At 43.5% G+C, this 20,597-nt stretch overlaps 1 protein-coding gene, 2 non-coding genes and 2 pseudogenes across 4 annotated transcripts; 1 reads left to right on the forward strand and 4 right to left on the reverse strand.

Annotated features, from left to right (window-relative positions):
• Positions 1-6,624: 6,624 nt before the first annotated feature.
• Positions 6,625-8,827, reverse strand: LOC133911987 (probable protein kinase At2g41970; annotated as a pseudogene).
• A 1,440-nt stretch (positions 8,828-10,267) lies between these two features.
• LOC133911981 (ubiquitin-ribosomal protein eL40z fusion protein) lies at positions 10,268-13,517 on the reverse strand. 2 transcript variants are annotated; one of them, XM_062354497.1, is made up of 4 exons: positions 13,284-13,515; positions 13,008-13,197; positions 10,741-10,807; positions 10,268-10,498 (listed from the first exon to the last, which is right to left on the reverse strand). In XM_062354497.1, exons 1-4 carry the CDS (start codon positions 13,384-13,386, stop codon positions 10,469-10,471), a joined length of 390 nt encoding a protein of 129 aa, XP_062210481.1. In that variant the 5' UTR covers positions 13,387-13,515; the 3' UTR covers positions 10,268-10,468. The 2 variants fall into 2 exon arrangements, with proteins under 2 accessions (XP_062210481.1, XP_062210482.1); XM_062354498.1 differs by lacking the exons at positions 10,268-10,498; positions 10,741-10,807 and adding an exon at positions 11,840-11,906 and having other exon boundaries at positions 13,284-13,517.
• On the reverse strand, positions 11,087-11,175 carry LOC133913913 (small nucleolar RNA Z266). Its single transcript, XR_009909148.1, has one exon. It is a non-coding gene; the product is annotated as a small nucleolar RNA Z266 (small nucleolar RNA).
• LOC133913912 (small nucleolar RNA Z266) lies at positions 11,290-11,378 on the reverse strand. Its single transcript, XR_009909147.1, has one exon. It is a non-coding gene; the product is annotated as a small nucleolar RNA Z266 (small nucleolar RNA).
• Positions 13,518-18,969: 5,452 nt separating the features above from the next.
• Positions 18,970-20,586, forward strand: LOC133911983 (peroxidase A2-like; annotated as a pseudogene).
• Positions 20,587-20,597: the final 11 nt, after the last annotated feature.

The following is a 20,597-nucleotide window of genomic DNA, read 5'->3' on the forward strand; positions in this document are numbered from 1 at the left end:
GTTGGTTGTTCAAGGCTTCACACAAATAGAAAGTTTGGATTTTGGTGAGACTTATGCTCCTGTAGCTATGCTTGAGTCAATTCGTATATTAGTTGTCTATGCTACTCACCATAATTTCAATTTGTACCAAATAGATGTGAAGAGTGCATTTCTCAATAGACCAATCATCAAATTGGTATATGTGTAGCAACCACACAGATTTGAAGACCCCAAGTATCCTCACCATGTGTATAAACTCCATAAGGCACTCTATGGGTTTAAGAAAACACATAGAGTATGGTATAAATATCTTAGGGACTTTCTCATCAAAAAGAGCTTTGAGATAGGGACTTTCTATTCACTAAAGATATTGATAATGAATTATTTATTTATCAAATATATATCGATGACATTATATTTTGTTCTACTAAAAAAAGTTTTGTGAAGAGTTAAGTAGAATTATGACAAAGAGGTTTGAGATTTCAATGATGGGGAAGTTAAAGTTCTTCCTAGGATTTCAAATTAAACAACTCAAATAAGGGACATTCATATATCAAACTAAATATATCAAGGATATGCTCAAAAAATTTGACATGAAAAATACCAAGCCTATCAAGATTCCTATGCAAGCAAATGGACATCTCGACCTCAATGATGAAGGCAAGACAGTGGATCAAAAGATATATCACTCAATGATTGGATCTTTGCTTTACCTTTTTGCATCTAGGTTTGATATAATTCTTAGTGTATGCATGTGTGTAAGATTTCAAACCACTCTAAAAGAGTGTCATCTAATGGTCCTTAAAAGAATTCTTAAATATTTAGTTCATACCTCTTATCTTGGCTTATGGCATCCTAAAGGTTCAACCTTTGACCTTATCAGCTATTCGGATTCCGATTATGCCGGTTGCAAAGTGGATAGTAAGAGTACTTTGGGGACTTGCTAATTCTTGGGTAGGTCATTGGTCTCTTGGTCCTTAAAGAAATAAAATTTTGTAGCCCTATCCATCACCGAAGCCAAGTATGTTGCCACAGTTTCTTGTTGTGCTCAACTACTTTGGATGAAATAAACCTTGAGAGACTATGGCTATAATATGACCAAAGTTCCACTTTTGTGTGAAAATCAGAGTGTCATAAAATAGCCAATAATCCCGTACAGTAATTAAGAACCAAACATATTGACATCCGACACCACTTCTTGAGAGACCACTCAACCAAAGGGGATATCGATATTCGTCATGTGAGAACCGAAAAACAACTAGCCGATATCCTCACCAAAACACTAGATGAGAAAAGGTTTTGCGAGTTGAGAAGTGAGCTAAATATCTTAGATTCTCGCAACGTAGCTTGATGTGTTGCATACAATTGATTATTTTAGTTTAGTAGCTTTCATAGCTAGAAGTTTGGAAAAAATCTTTTTTTAAGTGCTATTTTTAAAAGGATTTGATTTTTTGATCTTATGATCATATTTTGCTACTTGTAGTCATTTTTATGTATTTTTGTTTGTTGGTTGATCACAAGTGGTAAAAGTCTCTTATATGTCCAACTCTCAAATCTCTCAAAATCCGGATCGAATCTCAGCTCAAAATTTGTTTTGTCATCTTACATAACCCGGAAGTTCTGGGCTCAACCCGGAAGTTTCGTATTCTGGAACTCTCTCACTCTCAAGTTGTCTCTGTCGAGTTGATAGACCCCGGAAGTTCCAGGTTCACCTAGAAGTTCTGGATTCTATCAGTTCACCCGGAAGCTTCGAGTTCTCCTCCGGGTGACCCCTCTCGGTTTCTATCTCTTCCTAAACTCGGAGGTTCCGGGTCCCACCCGAAAGTTTTGGGTTGGCCAGTAACTAACATCAAGATAATGTTTCTCAATTCCAATTCTTGTTCTATTTTTTCCCTATCTCAAGCATATCATCCTTATGTATCGTAGGACAGTGTGAGATGAGGCGTGAGAGGTTTGTTGGTCAATCTTACCAAAGAAGAACAAAGGCTCGACATGATCCCCTAGTTGAAGCATCAAGTGATTCAGAAGGAAATGGCAGTGGCGGTGATAGTGGTAGTGAGCATGTGCAGCATGGGGCCCGCAAGGCTATTCGGAAAATTCCACTATCTTGGTCTGGCGATATTCACATTGATGAGATGGCTAAAACTGTCAATGTGGGTCATGGTGGTACTTTGCCACCTAGAAAAGGAAAAGGTGCAGGCAGAGGAAAAGAAAAGGCACTAGCCTCTAGCTCTAGAGCTCAAGATGAAGAGATGGAAGAGGATATGAGGGACAAGAAGAAAGGATTGTATTAACACCCTTGAATCTTCGCAAACCTTACCATGAAAATGTTCATCTTGGTCACATACCAAGAAGGGTGGTAAATTACATGAACAAGTTCGGCAAATGCAAGAAGGAAAGATATGAAGATCCTTTTGTGTATGAGAAGAATGCATCAGATCCTCAGTTTTGAAATGACTTCCAATCTGACTTCTATGAAACTATGATACTCCCAAAGAAGAAGCCTATCACTCACATGAAGTGGATAGATTGGGACTATATGGCACAAAAGAATGATTCTTTCTTCAATGAAGTCATAGCCGCCTATGAGCACAAGAGAATCAAGCACATCATGGGATTCTAGTATAATTGGAGTGCTGAGGTGATTGCACAATTTTACGCTACTCTCCATTATGATCATGAAGAGAACCAAATCATGAATTGGATAATTGAAGGTAAAAAGTGCAAAATCAAATACAGTACATTTGGTTGTTTTTTGGATTTGATGTTCGTGACACTAGCAAGTCAAAAATTCACATTGAGCAACAACTCACCACCGATGAAATGGATTTCATGTATGATCATAATCTTGGTGAAGTGAAATATGGAATAACAAAGGGCATGAGTCCATTTTACAAATATTTATATCTCTTGTTCCGCGCCACCCTCTCTCCCAAAAGTGGTGATTCTACTAGTGTGCAATCAATTACAAGAAATTTGCATGCTACGATGTCAAATGAAGGTGATCCCTTTAGTGTTGTTGATTTCCTTTGGGAAGAGATTCTTATCACATCCCACACCCCAAGCAAGAGTTGTGCATATGCTTCTTACATTATGTTTATGACAGAAAAGGTGACAAAGAAGGGGTTTTGCAAGGAAGTCAAGCATGACCCTTTGATAATAAAGTTGATGAGCACCAAATCATCTTCTATGGTATCCTCTCAACCGTCTTCTCAAGCAGCTCCTAGGAGGGGTCCTTCTCCTCCTTCACTGGTCTTCATCCTCTTCATCGCCAATTCATGCTATGTTAAAGGCAATTTTCAATATGTACACTCACAATGCCGTAAAAATCAAAGAGCATAAGGATCGCACCAACATGAGGTTGAGAAAGCTAAAACAAAGGCAAAAAGCAATTCATGCACATTTGATGATTGAGCTTCCTTGCTCTCCGGTAGCTTCCATGGAAGAAGTTAGTGAGCCTAAGGTTTTTGACGACCCATGGGCTTGGTATGATGCTGCTCAAATGATTGTCGGTGCCAGATCATCTCATGCTCAAGCAAATGTTAAGGAAGAACCAGAAGAAGAATAATATGGTGGAGGTGGCCAGGACAATGATGATGATGGACATGAGGACTATGAGGAGGACATCGATTGAGCTTTCTTTTTCAGCTTCTCTTTCTTTTTTGGTGACTTGATGCCAAAGTGGGGGAGAACATATCTTTATACTGTCTGTTCTGTCTGCCTAAACCTAGAAGCTTCGGGTTCACCCGAAAGTTTCGGGTTCTGTGGCAGTTCCTATTTTAGCTAAAATCTTTATCTTATCCGATGTTGAACATGTAAGACTATTTATTGTAATGGTGTGATGAACTACGTGGTGTGCTAGATATTGAACTTAAAATTCGTAATAACTTATTTATGTTAGTGTGAGATTTATGTGATGCTAAGCTATGCAATGCATTGGTGTACTGTTATTTTCTCTTTTATTGTGTGATATATCTTGTCATATACATCATGAGTTTATATGTTTACTTACACTTATTTCACCCCACAGATGCTAAAATATAGGGAGGAGTTTTCGCAAAATTCTCTTAAATATGTGCATTTGAAGTCAAAATTAAATTTTAATCAATGCACATATTTAGGGGGAGCTCATAATATATCTTAGGACTCAAAATCTTTAATTCAATTATATTTTGTAAGCTTTAATCGTATTGTTATGAATCACCAAAAAGGGGAAGATTGAAAGTGCATCTAGGCCCTCTATGTGGGATTTGGATAATTGATGGTAAGCGATTAAGAGACTAATAACGTTAAATGAGTTTATTAATAGGTATTAGTCCCATGAAGAATTTATATGATGCTAGGAACCCTTAAAAGGGGAAAAGAGAAGCGGCATATGAATACTCTATAGATTTAAATTTGTTTTACTTTTGAATTTGAGTTTAAAAATGTCATACGATCAAGAGGAATGCATGTAGATCTATTTGAAGATGTTCTAATGCTCAAAGTACACTTTTAGACAAAAAAAAAAGAAGAGAGAGACACAAAACACCCTCACGAACATCGGGAAGTTCTTTGTTGCTCTGTGTACCCGGATGTTACGGGTGCAACTCGTAAGTTCCGAGTTGCAGGAACCTTCGGGTGGAGCTCTGAGCAGGGGTCCTGTGTTGGTATTTTAATTCCAACCTGGAAGTTCCGGGTAGCCAGAACCTCCGAATTGAGTTTGGGCAGGGGTGCTCGGTTAGAGCCTCTAAGTTTAACCCGAAAGTTCTAGGTTGACCCGGAAGTTCTGGGTTCCGAAACCTTTGAAATGTTTCTGAGCAGGAGTCCTCGATTACTAAGTCTATAGCTAACCCGAAAGTTTCAGGTTGAACCCGGAAGTTTCAGGTAAGTCTAGAAAGTGTTGTAATGGCTAATTTTGTGGGGTTGGGTATAAATACTTCCTCACCCCCCCCCCCCTTACATTTGCTGCTGAACTAACTTGAGACAAAACATTCAAAGCCTCTTTAGAAGCTCTCACCACTCCTCTTGGCTTTAATTCTTGCAAGGATTTGAGAGTTGGGTTGAGATTTTAAGAAAGAGTGTTAGTGAGCGTCATTCCCATCTTTGAGCACTCGAGTTCATCTTTAAGCCATTCGACATCGCGTTTGTTGCTCTTGGAGGTTCATCCTCCTAAACGGCTAGGTGTCGCCAGACGAACATCCAAGCTTGTGGTGTGCCTCGGGACGTTTGTGAAGGTTCATCCTCGCCTCCGTAAGAGAATAGGACATTTGAGTAAGCCCAAACTCGATCTAAGTGGTCGCTTGGTGAGGATTAGGGTTGAAAGAGACCCAGCTCTTTGGAGCTCCTCAACGGAGACGTGGAAACCTCAAGTGGAGGTGTCCAAACTTTGAGAAACAAATCTTTGTCTCCTTGCTTAGTTGAGTTCATATTTATTCTAGTTGACTTTTGGGCGATTTGCTCGATTTACTTGATTGTAAGCTTGTGACTGCAGGAGATCCATGGAAAAGTCTTTAGATATCATTTGGAACATGTGGTAGCAATTAGAATTAATTAGACTTGCTTAGGGGCATTTTAATTTCGAATTCATGTTCTGTACCCGGATACTCCGGGTTGAGCTAGGAACTTCCAGAACTCGAAAGTTCCGGATTGAATCCGAAAGCTCTGGATTCTGTTAATTCGCTTCAAATTTTTATTTCGTAGGAACACCTATTCAACCCCCCCTCTAAGCGACATCTTGACCTTTCACCTCGGCATCAACATTTCAGCCTCGCCGAAGTTAACTCTGACAACTTATTCAGACGCGATTGGGCCGGATGTCCAAATACTCGATGATCGTCATCCGACTACTGCATTTTTCTTGGCAGCACCTTGGTGTCCTGGTTGTCCAAGCGACAATCGACAATGTCTCGCTCAAATGTTGAAGCGGAGTATCGTGCGGTCGTCAATGCCATAGCAGAATGCACCTGGCTTTGGCAGCTCCTATAGGAAATCCACTGCTCACTGCGCAAGACTACGGTCGTCTACTGTGACAACATCTCTTCGGTGTACATGTCATCGAATCCAGTTCATCATCGGCGCACAAAGCACACCGAGTTGGATATTCACTTTGTTCGGGAAAAGGTAGCCTTAGGCGACACTCGCGTTCTGCATGTTCCTACATCCCAACAATTTGCGGATGTTATGACTAGAGGCGTACCGAGCTCATCCTTCCAAGAATTTTGATTCAGTCTGAGGCATCGCTTCAACTGCGGGGGTGTTAACGGATACATAGACGCGTTCTATATCGGAACCGCTCTACACCAACTGATGACATCGTCCGACAACAGAACGCGCGGACTCCTCGCACTGCCCATTTTCAGCGCTCCCGCACTACTCGGTCTCCTCTGCACACGAGCTCCTGAGGAATAGCTCAATCCGTTAGCAGCACTACTACTCCTGTAACTTGTATAAATTCTTAAGTACATGAATACAATTCGGTGTGTTGAGCTCAAACATCTTTAAGAAGATCCGTGACGATCACTGATTGCGAATAAAGTTGAGTGCATCGTCTCCTTTCGCTTAACATTTTATGTTTGAATGGAATCTTTGATCAGTTGGATGTACTTCATTCTGCAGTACTAGTGGTTGTCGCCCAACGGTGTTGTCAGGAATCAGGATAAGAGCAAGCAGTGCAGTCGCAAACTATGGATAGTATGGGGTCGAGCGTCCCCACAAGTGGCCAAGAACTCAAAAAAATATGAACGCTTCGCTTGAATCCCTTGCAGATTGATCGGTTTGTACATGCTACAACCACTGGCGATGTACACGGGTGACAGTAAGCAAGAAGAGCGGGGTACATATGAAGAGATGGCTGTGTATCATGTACTAGGGCCCCCGGCTGCGGCTGGCTTGTTGACAAGAGGCTGTAGCGCCTTCACCACGATGGTCATGTTCGGCCGGAAATCTGCTTCGTACTGCACGCACAACGCCGCCACAGCCGCCATCTGAAAACACGAAATCTTCTAGTTTTCGACAGACAGAATATGATCTGAAGGAGCATCAGTTAACAACAGAACATGGTCTCGATCATTACCTTTGCTACTGCTTTTGGAGGATAATCGTTCCCTAGCTTCGGGTCGACGCATTGCTTAACCTTGTCCTCGCTCAACCTCGGTGTCGCCTTAATTTTGCCACGAGAAATTTTCACATACCGGGAAAATACATGGTTCTTGGACATGACAAACTGCAAGAAGATTGAGCATGGCATACCCAAGTTACAAGACTTTGCTGTCCCTTGGGCATGGTGTGGTCCACGGGCTTCCTTCCGGTCAGTAGTTCCAGAAGGATCACCCCATAGCTATACACATCACTCTTCTGGGTCAATACTCCCGTCATCGCGTACCTTCCGAAAAGGAAAACGCAAATTCACAATTCAGTAACATAGTTGAACCTTCTTAGTACTCACCTAGTAATCTAGTCCAAAACTGTCCACTTTGCTACTGGTTTGACACATGTTGGGTGGAAGATGGATGCATGCAGACTATGCAAGGACTTACTCGGGAGCATGGTAGCCGAAGGTTCCGAGGACGCGCGTGGAGTGCAGCCGCGCGGCGCCGTCGGGGGGCTGGCTGGTCAGGTTGAAGTCGGCGAGCTTGGACTCGTAGCCGTCGAAGAGGACGTTGCTGGACCGCACGTCCCGGTGCACGATCGACGGCTGCACCTTCTCGTGCAGGTACTCGAGGCCCCTCGCCGCGCCGTAGGCGATCTTCGCCCGCTGGCTCCAGCTGAGCACCGGCCCCGGCGTCGCGTCCTTCACGCCCTTCTTGCCTGCGTTTTCTCACGTCAGACTCAGACGGTGCGTGGAATCTCATGTCACGGCACCGGCCGGCGAGACACTGAATGTACCGTGCAGAGTGTCGTGCAGAGAGCCGTGTGAGGCGAACTGGTAGATGAGGATCCTGTGGCTGTCGTCCAGGTAGTAGCCCATCAGCTGAAGGAAATACTCGTTCTTCAGCCTCGAGACCATCGATAGCTGCATCAGAGATCCGCACCGATATGCCGGCCGGCTTTTCAGTAAAAAAGTTTGATCTTTTGATGCACATCTATCGGATTCTGTGACAGTTGTTGTAGCGACCTGAGCGGAGAAGTCTGCGAGGGAGTCGCTCGACACGCTGGGGTCGAGCTTCTTGATGGCGACAAGGCTCCCCCGAGGTCAGCACGGCCCGGTAGATTTTGCCGTAGGAGCCTTCCCCTATCAGGGCCCTCTGCCCGAAATTTCCGGTGATGTTGTTCAGCTCGCCCATGGAAACGGCCGGCACGTCGATGGGAAGGATCTTCGGCGGCCCGCCGCTCCTGGGCGCATTGGGTCCTCTTTGTTTGCCAGGGCCTGACATTGCAGCAGATTTTTCAGGTGTCACATGACAATGATGTGCCAAACCTCTACTCGTTACAGTGCCGACCCCCAGTCTAAGTTCTGAAACACAACTGCTCATTTCTATTGTTTCAGACTGAACCAATATCAAAGGCCGGGTGTTTTGAATCCCTGGGGCCAAGAACCAAAAGAGAGTTGACCAGGAACAATTTTTGCTACATTTGTTGTGTAACTGTTATCGTCACAAGACTGCATTATACGGTACTTTTTATTTCTTATGTTTCAGCTAACGATCCGTGGTGCCAGAGGAAATGGAGAAGTTTACCTGCATTGTGCTGCGCCGCAGGTGCTGGGTGGCTGGCAGGTACCCCGTATGTATCCTCCTTCACACCACCGCAGCAAATCATCTTTTCAGCCTCCCTTACACCACCGTGGCAATATGCAGTTTGGTGCCCGATCCGGTGGATGCGGATCGGATCGACCGGGAGCCTTTCTGAAGGATAGATAATTGCTGCAAAAATTGAGAACTTTCACATCTTATATAAGGAGAATATGAAAACAAGTCTTAGACAAAGTTTAGCATAGCTGAAGCTTATGAGTTTTTGCTCAAAACTGCTTATGGCTATGTTAAAAGTTGTTGGTATTTATGAAAAAAATTAAATTCTCAGCACATCAATTTTTTAGAAAAATCATTCTCAACCAGCTTATCGATTTTTAGCTTATTTTATCAGAAATCAGGTTATCGGTATTTTAAAAGCCAACAGTTAATCAACCTGTTTGTTTCTGTTTATAGTTTTTGATAAACAGAAGTCAGTAATAAGTTGTGCCAAACAGAACTATCACTTATTGCTTCTATTGATCATTAAAAAAATCGATCTGTTGACCTATTGCCCTAAAAAATATGGTTGTTGAAGCAACAATGAGAGAAAAAAACAGCAGGGCATATGGCAACAAAAAATTCAATGGAGGCTATCAAGAAACACAGAGAAATAAGGAAAAAACGTACGATTCAAGGCAGCCGAAATGTCGCTCCTCCTCGCCGACGATTGGACGACCGAGGAGACGGCCGTCTCGTCGGGGGAGGGGTGGGGGCAAAGGGCACGAAACGAGAGGCTAATAAGGGGAAGAAACAAGCATGCCGCACCAGCAGACAGACGCATTTCGCGGGGGCGAGAAGGGAAAGGAAAGAAAAGATTGCCTGGCATGGTTCACGTAGACTGCACACCCAAATTTGGAAGCACGAGCGACATCGGGGATCATTTGAACTCGCCCAATGTCATGAACAAGAATGAACAAACGAGCACACGAGATACGAGTATCGTGCCAACTGCAAACATTCACCGGTTAACAAAGAAAGACGTGTCCCTGTTATCTAAACCTTCGTATGGCTGTATTTCGTACTGGTGGTTTCCGTTAATCTCTAATGGAAATGGAGTATCCCGTGTTCGGAAAAAAAATGTTTAACAAAGAGCCCGCCTTCGACGCCCTGCAGCGGCTTCCGCATTTGTAGCCCGTATAAAAGAAAGAGGAGATACTGAGGTCGCAAGAATGCGTGCTGCACCCAGAGCTGTTCACATCAGCTTCATCGGTCTGTCGAATGCTTCCTAGGACAAGCATGTCAACCTGCTACTGCCAGCATCGTTCCAGGGTCACTGCTAGCATTTGCTTCGTTCGCCAAGCCGCTTTCATCGCGGGATGCAGAGCGTTGAACCACAGGGACCGCCACTGCCAGCTGCGCCATTGAACCAAGGTCTGTTTGCACCTCCAGGGCCTCGACTGGTCATGCGGCAGCCGGACGTCCCAGGCACGACACTACCGGTAACAGTGACCGCGAGCAACCGTGCGTGTGCCGGGCGAGAAAGGTAAAACGCGCGCACCAGTGCCACGGCCGCCTACTAGACTACGGTTTCACAACACTACAGAACACACACCATAAGAAAAAAAGGAGAGAAAAAATGAAGCCACAACCGCGAGAGGTGCAGCGACCAAAACTGCACGAGCAGAGTAGAAGCTACTGCCATATAGTACCAGGACTGTCATCATCGACAACAGAAGGCCGAAAGTTAGGCACGATAAATACGGTTCAACATCCAGACAACAACACGAAATAACATACGATACAGGAGATGACTTAAATGGTTCGTCAAAAAGCGACACTCAGTTCTTGATCTTCTTCTTGGGCCTCAGCTGAAAGGAGAAAAGTAAGAGAAATTTCATCAAATCACAATAAATAAGACGTTCGTTGACTCCGTGAACTAGGAACAAGCCACAACTGAGGCATGGATAGAGGGTGCCAACTACACTACGGAACAAAAGGCAACCCTTTGCGAATGATTTTGGCTCAACTTATTGTCAAATGGAAGGATAGAGAACAAGTACAACGGTAGCCTAGGTATCAGTACAACACTCTGCAATGCAATAACGCTCACCTGGTTGCTGTGACCACACTTCTTCTTGCGGCAGTTGACAGCCCTTGGGTGCAGGCGTGCATAGCATCTGAGCACAAATGGTAAAATATCAGGTCAATGCGTTAGACGGACTTTCAGATTCTATAACTGGGAATACGATTGTAATGCAGAGGAGAAAGTTGCAAATAGCATGGCAATAGAAGTGTGCCTTAGAAGTCACAGGTTTAGCACATAAGATTTGCTTCAACAACAGTGAAAGAGATTAACTCTGCTACCAAAAACAACAACATTATGATGTAAACATGCAAAAGGAGCAAATAAAAAGAAGAAAACAAGCACCTAAACTTGCAGTGGAATACGGCAAATAAATTGGCATATCCGATGGAAATTATGCCTCAAAGTTTCAGCTCATAAGGTCACTTCACACATCTAATTGATTCATCACTCATGCCAATTTTTGTTCAAAAAATTCTGCGACCAAAAACAACAAAATTATGATGTAAGCATGCAAAAAGAGCAAATAAAAAGAAGAAAACAAGCACCCTAACTTGCAGTGGAATACAGCAAGTAAATTGGCAAGTCAGACAGAAGTTATGCCTCAAAGTTTCAGCTCATAAGGTCACTTCGCACATCTAATTGATTCATCACTCATGCCATTTTTTTAAACACCCCTACACATAAAGAACAAAATACATTCTCAGGAGAGCACTAGCACATGTCAAAAACCTCACAAGTCACAGGCATGTATGGTGTACCCATACACCTAAAAAAGCCAACAAGTAAAATCACACTACATAATAGAACATTTCCAGCTGTAGATTAGCGTACTTAGATTGCATGTAATATACACAAGCAAAAGCAGCAAGCGCCAGACTTGTACTATACAGTTAACTAAATTGGCAAGCCAGAGTACTGCCTACATACCAATAAATAGAAAGAACCAAACTCAGGCCATGATAGGCATATAAATACACCTAAAAAATCAAAAAACATTGAGTTAAACAACATCCATCAAATCGTACAGGGAAATGTCACATACTGACAGTTACAACGAAGCGAAGATCGGTTACTTGGGGGCTCACAGTATAAAGGACAAAGCTTTCCACATGTGAAGATCCGTCAGATGAGACCCTCCCTACTCCCTTTTCACAATGCTCTTCAATCCCGCCGCATCCTTCCATCTCATTCTTTTGATGAAGAACAATATTTAACGAAAATTGAATTCCGCATTTGTTCTTCGCTAAGAGGAAGAGACATCACAAGGAACCACCAAGAGAGAAGAGCAATAAAAGAAGAGGGGAAAATCCTCCTCTTCCGGTCTTCGATTTCAGTGTGGTTAAAGCAAGAAAAATCATCATCAAGCCAGTAATTGGTTGTCCCAAATGTAAGGCACAGAAACAGCGATAATAAAACATGGGAAAAGGGAACGGAACACGAGCTGACAAAGATTGAATCTCTCTTAAAAAGGAGAAAATGCTGGGCCTGCGAGAAAATGCAAAAAAAAAAACACTGCAAGAGTGATCAAACATGTCTGCCATTACTTCAGTAGATGCTTGGCAACTAAGGCAGGAATATTTTTAACTAAAATAGTGCACCTATTGGGGTAAAACCTTAGAGAATGAAATGGTAAAAGAAAGATACTGTTTTGAAAAATGAAACAAGAGGAACTTTTGCAGATTCAAGGTTCAATTCGAAAAGGGTGTGCAAGGTTAGGTAAGTCTGGTGGTGTCATTGGTGAATGCTGTAATGGTGGATATATGTGCATTTGATTAAGGTTTCTGCACAATGATAAGCTAAATTACAAGTTTACTTGTAGCAATACAATTGGTCTGTCAATCAGTCATGTTTGGATCACTAACCAGCAGGTCAGTGCACACCAACTGCCCCAGCTTACAGTTTTGAAGGGACAAAAAGTCAAAAACACATCGAGCTCACTGGAATTAGACAGTTGTAATTAATCTATTACATACAACCACATTTATGGGGGGGGGGGGGGGGATGGAAAGCACATCATTTGAAAATAAAAGTGGCACCTGAGCTTGTGCGATTGCACATTAACACAGTAAATTTCTTTCTATGCAGCAGTTACATTCTATTTGACAAATTGTTCATTTCCTAGTAGCGGATAAACTTAAAACATTTTTCTTTACATGAATGAATCCATAAAAGGCATAAACACATGTGAAAGTGATGTATATCATTCCCGCATTCATGTACAGTTCCGACGAATAATCAAAACCGCCAGAATTGGATATGTAAAAATGGGAAGCGCGAGAGCGTTAGCTTACTTGCGGCAGATCATCTTGTCCTGGTTGTACTTGCGAGCGAGCGCCTGCAGCGAGGGCTCGATGATGCCACCGCGAAGCCTGAGAACGAGGTGGAGCGTGGACTCCTTCTGGATGTTGTAGTCCGCCAGGGTGCGCCCGTCCTCCAGCTGCTTCCCGGCGAAGATCAGCCGCTGCTGGTCCGGCGGGATCCCTACGGACGGAAACAAGAAGAGCTGAGAAGGAAGAGCGAGGCAGGAGAAGACGAAGGAGGAAGCGAAGCCGCGCGCGCGAGCTCACCTTCTTTGTCCTGGATCTTGGCCTTGACATTGTCGATGGTGTCGCTGCTCTCGACCTCGAGGGTGATGGTCTTCCCCGTCAGCGTCTTCACAAAAATCTGCATCTTGCCCGCCCTGGATGTTCTCGCGGCGGCTTCTCCTCCTCGTCCGTGGAGCGGGGCGGCGGCGGCGGCGCGTGCGGGGATTTTATGCCTGGTCACGGCGGCTTTCTAGGGTTTTGGTCTCAACGGGTTGGTGAAGTTGCTGAACGTTTTTTGGAATTTTTTTAGTTTAATATTTCTAAAGGACACGACTAAATACTGGTTGTGCATGCTATAAAAGGATAGCATGCACACTCTTAATTAAAAAAATATTTAATTAATTGTTTTCCTAATTAAGGCAAATTCGTATGACACACGCAGAGCACGTCCGCGATAATACCTGGGAAAAAGCGAATTTGTCTGTCCACAGGCAAAAATCATATGTATTAAAAAAATATTTTATATACTATGGAAAAGCATTTCATATGCTGTGAAAAAGCATTTCATCTAACCATCTTAGTAATCCTAACAAAGACTAGCATGGTATAGCAGCAAAGAAGAGAGACGCACCCAAACAGTTCAGAAAATCCAGAAAGCAAATTGTTTCAATTTGAAAAACTCAAATCCGTGTAAACTCATAAAAAAACATATTAGTTCTAAATTACAAGCAATTCATGTGAACCAGAAAAGCATATTATGTGAATTTGAAAAGCAAAATTAGCATAACTAGGTACAGATTTGAGAAAAATATTTTGATGAATAAGCAAGTTTTTTATAGTCATGATCAAGTTTTCAAAAATCATAAGCAAATTATAATGCACACAGAAGCACTTTTTTATACGAAGTTGATGTTAGAAAAAAAATATCATCAAAATATATTCAACTGGGGTCTAGTTTTGAAGCTCTTATAGCACGAAACACAATGGTGTGATCGGATTTTAATTTAGATGCTCAGTTTGAAAACTATAGTTTTTTAAAGTTTTAAAATAGATTTGCATGTGAATGACGTCAGCAATTTTGTCATATTTCTCTTCTCCATACATGCATCTAATGACATCCGATGCAGAACGAACGGCTCATCTGAGCGTGCATGCTGCATGACGAGAGCATGCACGCTCGAAATTTAGTCTTTGGGATTTCTAAAATCAAAGAATTGAAAACTAGACGTTTGTTGGTAACAACAAAATATCGCCCTTCCAACCGTAGATTTAAAAAAATATATCACCCTTTCAACTTACGATGGATTTATTTTTAAAAAAATAAAAAATTATATTTGATTCTCTCAAAATTCAAAACTCTATCAAAATAGTAATGAAAAATTTTAAAAAATATATGTTATATGTGATACTATAATCTAGCTTAAAAAATCATATAAAAATATAATTTATATAATAAGAAACAAAATAGATAAATTTTATTGTACATAATATGCGTCATTGTGTACAATGAAATTTGTCTTTTTTTTTCTTATTGTAAATGTAATTATTTGAGTTGAATTTTTTGAAGGGATAGATTGTGTCATGTTCTATAACATATTTTTTATGACTGTTTTAATAGTGTTTTGAATTTTGAGTATAATGAAACATAGGGTTTTTTAGTTCTTTTAACCTGTCGCCTATTAAGGGGTGATATCTTTATTTTTTAAAACATATCGCTCACTGAAAAGGTGATATTTTACCATCGTTCTTCTAATAGGTAACCGTGGCTTATTTTTTAAATTTTTTCAAATAGATGTCTAGTTTTATAATTTTTTATATTCGAAATCTAAAAATAAAAAAACTCAACGTTTTGCGGAGTTTGTATAGTGCTTGCACAATTGCACTGGCCCAGCTATGTCTCGCAGTCTATGTCAGCTGTGGCCTGTGCTCCTTGGCCCATTTGTAGGGCCGGCGTCCGCAAACAAAATTTTGTTGGGCAGGCGGTTTCTATGACCTGGAGGCTGGACGGCTGAGATTTGACAAGAAGCTTCATCTCATGGGCGAAACCTGTCCCATACTCCCATGGCAATTTGGGCTTTAGCTTGAGGTTTGGATCTAAGCATTTTATTAGATTTTATTATATAAATGATATATTTTTGAAGCCCAGCCCAAACTTGAATCTGCAAGCTGGGAGCTTGACCTACGGCTGGTTCCGTCTCTATTTCTTCTTAAAGAAAATTTTGATATGTTTGGTTCCCCTACAAAAACATGATGTCTTATGCGAGATAAATATAACAATCCGAATTTTGTAACCTAAATTTTTTCTTCAAAAAATATTTTTTGTGCCTTTGGAAAAAAAGAATTCAAAAGAAAAGAATAAAAAACCTTCTCCTCAGCCAAACTCCCCTCTCCCTCTCTCCTCTCAGCCCCCCCCCCTCTCGATCCAGCCGACACCCGAGGCGGCCCTCCTTCCCTCCTCTCTCCCGTCCTCTCGCTCCCGCTCTAGGTTGCCGACCCACTCGCTCGCCTCCCACCCCGCGCCTCTCTCACGCTCCCGGGCCGTCCACCTACCACTCCTTTTTCCTTTTTTCCCCCTCTCAGCACCACCTCCGACCATCACCACCGAATTCACACCAAGTTAAGGAAGGAGATCACCCAGCTGAAGTACAGAAGGGAACCCCAAGCAATATGGAAGGAAATGAGGAGCAAATCGTAGCACATTTGAACGCAGAGACCCAAAAATCATGCGCGAGATCTTGTTGGCGACTCACACCGAACCGCACCCCCATCCTATAATACACCCCCTCCCCGGACCTCTCCTCGGCATCACAAGCGCTTTCACATCCCTTTCCTCGCTTCCTAGAGCTACAACGCCGCTCGTGAGCCCTCCCCTCAAGATTTTGCTCCTCCCGAGCTCACTCACCGCCACCAAGCCGCGGCACACTACCCCGACGCACACATGTGCCACAAATGGGTTCAATGACACAAGAGGATACTCCTCTGTCACTCACTGTCTACATCCCCACTGTGCAGCGCCTCTCCAAGTATTCTCTAGTGAAACTCTACCATCCCGAGCCTCTATCATGGTCGCCAAGGAGCTACAAGCCACCCCAATGTTGATGTGTCCCCTAGACCTGCTTGTCGTCACCTCCGCATCATCTTTCACCGCTCATCGAAGCTCCCTAGTCACCACAACGACGCCTCCATCTATGAGTGCACCGTTGCGGAAGCCGTCACCGTCACCATCGACTTCAAACTGCCGGGACACAGGTAGAATAAATCACTATCCTCCAATTCGTAGCCAACGACCATGATTAGATAAGTCGTGTACCCCTTCGTCTTGCTAAGTCAGATTATATAATCCGCGTCAGCTGACCACGTGGACGTATTTGTCCTACGTGGCATGACCACGATAGCCCATTGGGCCTAGTCAGCATGCCACGTCAGCCAAGTCAATCATTTTTCCTTTTTCTTTTATTCCCTCTGCTGACATCAACCAAGCACAATAAATATGTTTTCCTTTAGCAAAATGATTCCCAATAATCCGTAAATAGGTTTTTCTGAATAATATATTTTGGTAAAATATTTTCTAAATAAGATAAAGGTTTTTAAATGTTTTCCAGTAGAATAAATTTTTATAAAATGTTTTAAATTCTATTTTAGTGTTAAAATAATAAATAAAATAAGGAAAACGTTTTAATAAATTTTTAATGTTTAAATAATATTTATTTATTGTTTTTAATTCTAGAAAATAGCAAATAATTATGAAATGAGTGTTTATTTATTAAAATAATCTGAATGATCTTTTTAAAATTTTTATTGTTTCCTTAATTAATAAAAAATCTTTTTTTAATCCTAAAATTTGCTAGAAAATTCCAGAAGCTTATAGAAAATCCCCAAAAAAATCATACACCCTTCTTTCACCCTTTCCAATCCATATTTCCACCATTTTAACTCTAATCTAATCATTTTCTTCGCTAATTAATCACCAAAAATCATAAAAAAAAATAAATAGAGTTGTTTGATGTGTTTTTAGCTTTTTTTCTTGGTTTGGGTGTTTATTGTCTTGTTTTATTTTGGATTAGTCATCTAGGATCAGGAGTTCGAGGATCCTACTGAGCACCATGGTGAAGATAAGTTGTCCTTGATGCATTTTGATCTTATGTTTCTAAATATATTCGTTTATGAAATTGCATGCTTATAGTTGTCGGTGGAAACCCCATGACTGGCAATACCTTAGTTTTCTCATATCTACCTTTGTCGCCTTGGTTTAGGTGGGATCAAGGATATAATTGTTTAGCCACACTTGGGGAAAACTTGGTTTGATAAATTGATAAAGGATGAAGAATTTTAAAGTTGGAATTCTAAGGTTTGGGAAAAAAAACTTGGTTTGATAAATTGATAGAGGGTATAATTTACCATTTCGTAGTTTGTGAAGAATTCTAAGGTTAGAATTCTTCATCCTCTCTATTAAGTTAATGATATCATGTTTTGTTATCATCTATGAAGTCTCTGCATATTGAGATTGATTCATAGCTCAATATATGACAAAGGTATTGGTCTGTTCTTATCCAAGTCTTGACAATAAAGCATGTGTCTTCTGAACTTCATAAGTTTTTCGATTATTTATTGTTCTAGAACTTGTCATAAGATTGTGCATGTTGTTGCTGCGCTTGGATGCAAGTGTCCTCCGTGCTGACCAGTTATGGGTCGGTATATCACATGGTGTCGAGCAGGGGCGGAGCTTCTTAGGGACTGAGGGTCCCTCCAGCAATCTTCTTACTTTTAGCTTGTCCCTCATGTAATCTTCTTCAAGCTCCACCATTGGTGTCGAGGACTTAGCGAAATCGATATGTCCATGGTTTAATGGAATTTTAATGTTCCTCTAAAACATTAACATGATGTCATGCAGTTTGATCATGCATGGAACTTGCTAAAGTCGGCATCACAGCTGTATGAAATTTTTTTACGCGCACAAATATCCCTGCTAATCTGACGAAGATGTCATTGAGTTGAATCCCTGTACGACATATCAAACGCGAAAACCACTTTTTTTATATATAGACTAATTCCTGACAGAGAAAATTATACGGAAACTAATCCACGAGTTTAGCATTATCCTACTCCACCAAGGGGTGGATCTACTGCAGGGTGGAGAGGTCTCATCAACCCCTCTTTCAATTTTTTGGTATGAAAGAAAAAGAATAAAAGAAAAAATACAAGCGAGCCCGTACAAGTAGGCAGGGGCGAACCCAACACAGAATCGAGTGGAGCCTGCTAACTATTGGGCTTCTATAGCTATAATAAAAGGCCTAAAGTTGACTGGAAAAAAAATGAGTGCTCTGCCACGCTGGCTCCGCCCCTGCAAGTAGATGCCCTGCTGCCTCCACGGACGGTGAAGTTCTAAATTCGTCACAGGTTAATGAGTCGGCGAAAAATGCAGGGCGTCAGCGTCGCCAACGCATATTCATACACGCTTTTGAAATATCTTGTGCGATTAGTTGTGTGTGTGTGCAATGATCTAGCAACTGATCAACCGCACTCGGCAGGATCGTGTCCCCTCTCCAAACAGAGCGACTAGTAATCAGCCTCAGCCCAGTAACGCGCGTTGAGGAGTGAGTCCACGCATCACCTGATCGTCGCATTTGCATGGAAGCAACCAGGCCGCCGAACATGTCAAACCCCGCGCGGGCAAGCTACTCCTATATAGGTAGAGCCATCGACATGCCCTGCCCACTCCACGAAACGCCCGCGCAGATCACGACAAGAACAAGTGATCGAGGAGCCCAGGCCGCCCGGCCGCTGCACGTACTTCGTCGCGGGGTCAAGAAGAGAGAAGAGGTTTTCGAGCCTTTCGATCGGCAAGATGGCCCGTCCTCCGATGCCACCGGTAGCCGCAACCCTGTGCGCTCTGATGCTCGCCCTCGCGGCGCTCGGCGGCGCGGTGGTGGCGCAGCAGCTGAGCGCCTGAGCCCGGGGTTCTACGACGGATCGTGCCCGCACGTCTACGACACGGTGCGGCGAGTCATCCAGGAGGCTCGCACCGCCGACCCGCGCATCCTCGCCAGCCTTGTCCGCCTCCACTTCCACGACTGCTTCGTCAATGTACGTGCACGCTTCATGTCCCTCGATCGGCACCGCCGCCGCTAACGCTAACCAAATTGTGCGCGCCAAGCATACGTGCTTTGAGCCGGGACTAATCTGGGTGAACGGTGCTGGATTGATCGTGTGCAGGGCTGTGACGGATCGCTGCTGCTCGACGACACCCCGACGATGGCCAGCGACAAGGGCGCCTCCCCGAACAACGGCTCGGCGCGGGGGTTCCCGGTGGTGGGCGACATCAAGGCTGCACTGGAGAACGCTTGCCCGGACGTCGTCTCCTGCGCCGACATCCTCGCCCTCGCCGCCGAGGTCTCCGTTGAGCTGGTCTGTGGCTGACACGACGTAGCCCGTGCATGCACAAGAGTAGCTGTCAACAACTACAGAGCGCGCGAACGTTGCTTTAGGAATTTCTAACGCTGTTTTCTGATTGGATGAACAGGCAGGAGGTCCGTACTGGAAGGTGCTGCTGGAACGGAGAGACGGCATGACGGCCAACTTCGACGGCGCCGACAACCTCCCGAACCCGACGGAGCCGCTGCACATTCTTAAGCAGAAGTTCGCCGACCTCGGCCTCGATGACACCGATTTCGTCGTCCTCCAAGGTATATATTTCGTCGCATGACGAAACGAGAAACCAAGAATAGCAATACCACCTGGAGCATAGCCATAGCAGCAACTGCGCTGTGGCACGTAGCGGTGCGGTACTCAAATAGTCAAATGATGACATGTCCCGTTGCACCTGGCAGGAGCACACAGTACACGATCGGCCGGGCGCAGTGCCAATCCATACAGGACAGGCCCCACAACTTCAGCAACACGGAGCAGCCGGATCCGACGCTGGACCAAGCGTACCTTGCGGCGCTGCGGCAGCACTGCCCGGCGGCGGTGAGCGATAACACGTGCATGAACACCCTCGACCCGGCCACGCCGGACACGTTCGACGACAGCTCCAACCAGGCGATGCTCTCCGCGCCGGAGGAGGGTGCGGCGTCCACCGCGCCCATTGTCGGGCGGTTCGCCGCCAGCCAAGCCGAGTTCTTCTAGAGCTTCGCGACGGCGATGATCAAGATGGGGAGCATCGCGCCGCTGACCGGGAGCATGGGGGAGATCAGGAGGAACTGCAGGGTGGTGAATGGAAACTGATCTGAATATGACTGTTCATAGACTCAAAAGCGGAGCGTGTTGATTCCATTTTGTTTGAACATGTAAATCCACGAATTCTTTGAGCTGGGTATATAATCAATCATCATTTCGTAAAAAAGAAGTACGGTGTAT

The sequence above is a fragment of the Phragmites australis genome, chromosome 3, assembly GCF_958298935.1.
Source record: "Phragmites australis chromosome 3, lpPhrAust1.1, whole genome shotgun sequence".
Taxonomy (NCBI): domain Eukaryota; kingdom Viridiplantae; phylum Streptophyta; class Magnoliopsida; order Poales; family Poaceae; genus Phragmites; species Phragmites australis.

What these genes read in the sequence shown, in the direction of transcription:
- LOC133911981 (XM_062354497.1), bottom strand. Translation starts at nt 13,386, where the DNA reads ATGCAGATTTTTGTGAAGACGCTGACGGGGAAGACCATCACCCTCGAG. An exon ending in CAAGATCCAGGACAAAGAAG is followed by an intron (nt 13,198 to 13,283) that starts GTGAGCTCGCGC and finishes TTCCGTCCGTAG; the next exon opens with GGATCCCGCCGGACCAGCAG. An exon ending in AGTGTGGTCACAGCAACCAG is followed by an intron (nt 10,499 to 10,740) that starts GTGAGCGTTATT and finishes TTCTCCTTTCAG; the next exon opens with CTGAGGCCCAAGAAGAAGAT.